The sequence below is a fragment of the Mustela lutreola genome, chromosome 1 (genome assembly GCF_030435805.1).
Source record: "Mustela lutreola isolate mMusLut2 chromosome 1, mMusLut2.pri, whole genome shotgun sequence".
NCBI lineage: Eukaryota > Metazoa > Chordata > Mammalia > Carnivora > Mustelidae > Mustela > Mustela lutreola.
Window position 1 is genome coordinate 285,150,013 of NC_081290.1, and position 5,028 is coordinate 285,155,040.

The window sequence follows — 5,028 nt, forward strand, 5'->3', positions numbered from 1 at the left end:
GGCAAACCCTAAGCTCTCTGTAAAATAAGGCAACTGGTACCCGGGCCCCCGCCAGGAAGCCCAGCACCTCCTTCAAGCGCGCCGCAGGGGCCGGGGGCGGGGAGGGCCGCCCGCGGGGCTCGGGCCGGGTAGGGGAGCGGGGCGCGGGGCTTCCGGAGCGCGGTGAGTCAGCACCGGGGCGCAGCGGGGCGGAGCGGGCCGGGGGTGGGCGGGACGACCCTTAATAAGGCTGGAGGCCTGGGCCGCGCCTGAGCTGTGCCGCCGCCCCCGCTGCTGCCGTTGCTGTCGCTCCTGTCGCCACCGCCGCCACCGCCCCCACCGCCACCGCCACCCCCGCCACCCGCGCTGCAACCAGTGAGTCCCCGCCGCCCGGGCCTCCGGGGGAGGGGGCTGGCTCCCAGGGGCCTCCGGGCGCTCCCGGCTGGAGGCCGGACCGCGGGCTCCGGGCCAGAGTGCCTGGAAGGCCCCGCAGGCCCCCGGTTCCTCCACCCCAGCGCGGGGATGGCGATCCAGGGGACTCGCGAGGCCAGCGGCGCGCGGTTGGGGCTCGCGCGCGGCGGGGGCGGGGTGGTGGGTGCGCCTCGGGCTCCTCCAGCGCACAGAGGGTCCCGGAGTGAGCCGAGCGGGAAATGGGACCCCAGGGAGGCCAGATGGGGGCTGTCTTCCTGCCGTGAGACACTGGTGTCTGACAGATTTGTCTCCCTCTGCTGCAGTGCCGCCCTACACCATTGTCTACTTTCCTGTCCGAGGTAGGCGCCCCGGGACCGGGAGCGGGGGGAGGCAGAGGTTGGGCCTGCAGCCCAGGACGCCGACCCCACCCCTCCATCATGTGGGTACCAGCCGGGGCCTCCTTCCCTGTGCCCCTGAGCTCCCCAGGCTGGAGGAGCCAACCTCCTCTCCGTGGTCGGTCCCCAGGGCGCTGTGAGGCTGGGGTCCCTGCACGTGTCCCACCACCCCGTTCTCCCCTCGCCCCCAGGCCGCTGCGAGGCCATGCGCATGCTGCTGGCGGACCAGGGCCAGAGCTGGAAGGAGGAGGTGGTGACCAAGGAGACCTGGCTGCAGGGCCCGCTCAAGGCCTCCTGTGTGAGTGACCCCCTGGAGGGGGCCGGGGCTGGGCCATTGGGGGCAGCCAAGCTCAGCATGGCTGACAGCGCTGTGCCCCTCCCCCCAGCTGTATGGGCAGCTCCCTAAGTTCCAGGACGGAGACCTCACCCTGTACCAGTCCAATGCCATCCTGCGACACCTGGGCCGCTCCCTGGGTGAGTCTCGAGGCTGCAGGTGGCCCCCGGCACGTGTGGGCCAGCATCAGTCCGCGTCCCCCCTGCTCTGCTTGGTGCCTGCTCTGACCCTCTTGTGCTTAAGTCAGGTTGCCTGGTGACACCGTGGAACAACCATGGGGAGGCATGAGGAGGTTCTAGAAACTGGCCTCGGCCAACCCCAGGTTTGCCCACAGTTCTTGCGCTCTGCCACACTGCTTCTTGCTGAATCCTGTGCCCTTGCTGTGCATCAGGACTGTCCCTTCTGTCCCCATCCTCCTTCCCCCGCCCTGGCTGTGCCCACAGGCAGCCGCAGTGAGTAACGTGTCAGGGTCCAGTCCTGCATTTCGCTTTCCTGCTGCCCAGGGCTGTACGGGAAGGACCAGCGGGAGGCGGCCCTGCTGGACGTGGTGAACGACGGCGTGGAGGACCTGCGCTGCAAATACGTCATGCTCATCTACACCAACTACGTGAGCTCGGGCATTGGGGGCGGGGCGCCCGAGAACGAACAAAAGACCCTGCAGCCCTGGCCCACCCCTCCCTCTAAGTCGGGGTGCCCCAGGCTAGGTCAGGCTCCGTGCTGAGGACCAGGAGCTGCCCTGGCCCTCACCCTCACCGCCGTGCGATGGACCCAGTCAAGTAGCAGTCAGTGGCACGAGCTGCGAGGGCAGGAGTCCTCTAGCCAGACAGTGGTTCCTGATGGCCTGGGTTGCGGAGGGCGGCGCTTCCCGGAGCAGGGGGAGGAGGGGAAGGATCTGTAGCCAGCCCGGGGGTGGGGGCGAGGGGGGCCATGCTGGCTCCTCCAGAGGCACAAAGTATGAAGTCACAGAGTACATTTGGGGACCTGGGACCAAGTTAGCAGAAGCAAGGTATATGTGTGCCTGTCAAGAGGGGGAGTGTTGGGAGTTGGCACTGGAGGGACAGCAGGCCCAGGTGGGAGAACCTTGAACTGTCTGGCTGGTTGCTCCCCTGATGGCAGTAGAGGGCCACCGAGAGGTCTAAGCATGGGCTGTGTCCGCATGTGAGGCTTTTGGGGCGGTCCAGGGAGGTCGCGGTGGAGGTGGAAAGGTGGGAATGGGGTAGAGACGATTCAGTGGCTGACCTGGACGGGATGTGGCAGCAGCCCCGGGGGTGGGGAGTGAGCAGAGGAACATGGGGGGCTCCGAACTCGGTGGGGGGCGATGCCCTGAGATGGGGCACACAGGGAGGGCATCGCAGGGCGGGGCTGGGGGCTGAGACGCGCAGGTCAGGAGCGTAACATGCTGTGGTGTCTTTCTGGCAGGAGGCAGGGAAGGAGGAGTACTTGAAGGCACTGCCAGAGTGCCTGAAGCCTTTTGAGATGCTGCTGTCCCAGAACGAGGGGGGCCAGGCTTTCATCGTGGGCAGCCAGGTGAGCATCTGGCCCTGTCCTGCCCCTCTGCACCATCCTCTGCTTCGAGGTGGAGAACAGGTGCAGAGGGAACATGCAAACCCATTACTCAGCAAAACTAGGCAGAGTCAGGGAGCGGCTCTGACTGCCTGTCCCCAATGTCCCCGATGTCCTCACCTGCTGAGTCCCTGGTCCTCTGTCCCGCAGATCTCCTTCGCCGACTACAATCTGCTGGACCTGTTGCTGATTCACCAGGTCCTGTCCCCCAGCTGCCTGGACTCCCACCCCCTGCTCTTGGCCTATGTGAAGCGCCTCAGCGCCCGGCCCAAGCTCAAGGCCTTCCTGGCCTCCCCCGAGCACGTGAACCGCCCCATCAACGGCAATGGGAAGCAGTGAGAGCTCGGGCACCCCCGTGGGAAGCCAGGGCTGCCTGCCTGCCTGCCTTTCTCCAGGACTAATAAAATTTCTAAGCGGGAAGCAGTGCTGTGAGCATCAGATTTCTTGGGGGAGGGGGCTCTCAGACCCTCAGCAGTCAGGTTGCGGGGAGAGACGGGGCGGCCTGCTAGGATGCTGGAATTCGAAAACACATTGGGATTTCTTCTTAGAGCCCTCAACCTGGACTTTGTTTAGTGAACTCCAGGAGTAGGAATAAAAGATCAAAAAAATAAAAAAACCTAGGAAAACTGATTTCTGCCCTGGAGGTGCCCATGGTCTAGAGGGTGGAAAGGCTCCCTTATAGAAACACGCTTTGTAGTTGGAGCAGTACTCTCCCCGCCCCGAGGCTGGCCCCCGAGAGTGGTCAGCGATGGGCAGCTGGGACAGTATCCTCATTTAGGAGTGCAGGAAGGCCCTCGGCTGAGGGAGGTGACTGGACATTTGGCTGTGGGCCAGGAGAAGGTGGAACAGAAGAATGAGCCCTTTCCCAGGACCGTAGGCGCAAGGAGGGCTGCTCGTGGGGGCAGCGCATGGCCTGAAGCCCCCGGCCTGGTGATGTGGCCACTGGTCGGGGGCACGGCTTGGGGGGAAGAGCACAGGAGGGTTTCAGAGCAAGACCGGGCCCTGCTCCCTCTGCCCTTCCTGGGGCAGTAAATTCCTTTTGGACATCTCGTCTACCGCATCCCAAAGGCCCTGTCCCCTTGGACCGGTGGGGACCAGTCTGTCCTCCAGCTTTTTCTTTACCAGCACCTCCCTCCTCTCTCCTGGGAGCCACTGCCCTCGGGGCTGGTCCCAGCTGTCCTCCATGAAAGGAAAGACCAGCAGATGGGAATCAGCAGCCCTGTTGACCCAGACTTGGCAGCAAGGGAGCTGGGCCACTTGAGTTTGGCACAGACTGGGCAGGCAGAGGAGTGGAGGGTTTCTTGGTGGCAGGGTTGGGGGGTGTACGGAGGAGACTCCAGGTGTGCCCTGACTGGAGACCAGTAGCCTGGGGAAGCAGTCGGTGGGTTCAGGAGAAGTGGGGTGCGCTATATCACTGCTCTTGGCTCTTTCTGGTTGGTCCTAAGTAGGAAAAGGGAATACAAACCAGGGAAACTCTCACTTATTAGTCAAGTCCTGGTCATTCCAGGCGACTGTGACGAGGCTTACTGTGTGGCTCCCTGCCTTGTTCCTAGAGAGAGCAGTCCGGCTTCCCACCAGCGTGACCCACTGGCCGGTGCGCGGGGAAGAAGTTCATTTTCTGAGCAGATGGCTGCCCAGTTCTGTCTTCAGTTCTGTCTTCAGACGTGGGTTGGCCGTGGTCTGCTCTGTCCTCAGTGTCTCATGTTTCTGGAGACGTGTGACCCCAGCCACACCAACAGGAAGCCTCTTCCTCAGGCATTTGATTGAAACTCAAGTGGGGAGACATCCTGCAGGAAGAGAGCAAAAGTCCGTACATCCTCTTTTCTGGGAGCAGCTCCTGAGGAATTTCTGAGCCCTGGGGGAGACTGGACGCTTGATCATGGGGGCACCAGAGGGCCATTCTGAGTCACCCATTGGAAAACAAGACACAAATGGTGTGCCACACAGCACCCCGCCCCCGACCGACCCCAGGCACGAGGTTACCACAGGACCTGCTGAATGGGTCCCGAGGCCTCAGGAGATCACAGGAATTTGGAAGAAGCAAGACTGGGGGATTGGCAAAGAGGTTTAAGAGTGGTCCTTGGGGGTGGCCTGGAATGCCTTGCCCAGAGGAGTCAGCTGCAGAAAAATCCAGACAGCCGGGGCTGATGGCCTCCTGCAGTCAAGCACTGCCCTTCTCCAGAAGACCCAGTGCCAACTGGGCAGGTTTCTAGGCACCCGCTGTGGCATAATGAACTTGGTAGGTCTTCACTGACCCATATTCAGTGGGTGGGACTGGGGAGGGTCCCCACACTCAACCTTGAGATTCCATACCTAGCCCTCCTGCCCAGCATTTGGAGCATGGGT

General features: G+C 63.2%; 1 protein-coding gene across 1 annotated transcript; it reads left to right on the forward strand.

The window, feature by feature from the left end:
- The first annotated feature begins 214 nt into the window (after window positions 1–214).
- On the forward strand, window positions 215–3,102 carry LOC131816599 (glutathione S-transferase P). The gene is made up of 7 exons (XM_059149509.1): window positions 215–354; window positions 714–749; window positions 977–1,083; window positions 1,172–1,259; window positions 1,623–1,726; window positions 2,539–2,646; window positions 2,833–3,102. Coding segments are annotated over exons 1-7 (633 nt in total). The 5' UTR covers window positions 215–353; the 3' UTR covers window positions 3,022–3,102.
- Window positions 3,103–5,028: the final 1,926 nt, after the last annotated feature.

Bases quoted from the DNA above. Each gene is read 5' to 3' on its own strand.
- LOC131816599 (XM_059149509.1), top strand. The intron at 750-976 runs GTAGGCGCCCCG...CCTCGCCCCCAG, and splicing joins TGTCTACTTTCCTGTCCGAG to GCCGCTGCGAGGCCATGCGC. The intron at 1,260-1,622 runs GTGAGTCTCGAG...CCTGCTGCCCAG, and splicing joins ACACCTGGGCCGCTCCCTGG to GGCTGTACGGGAAGGACCAG.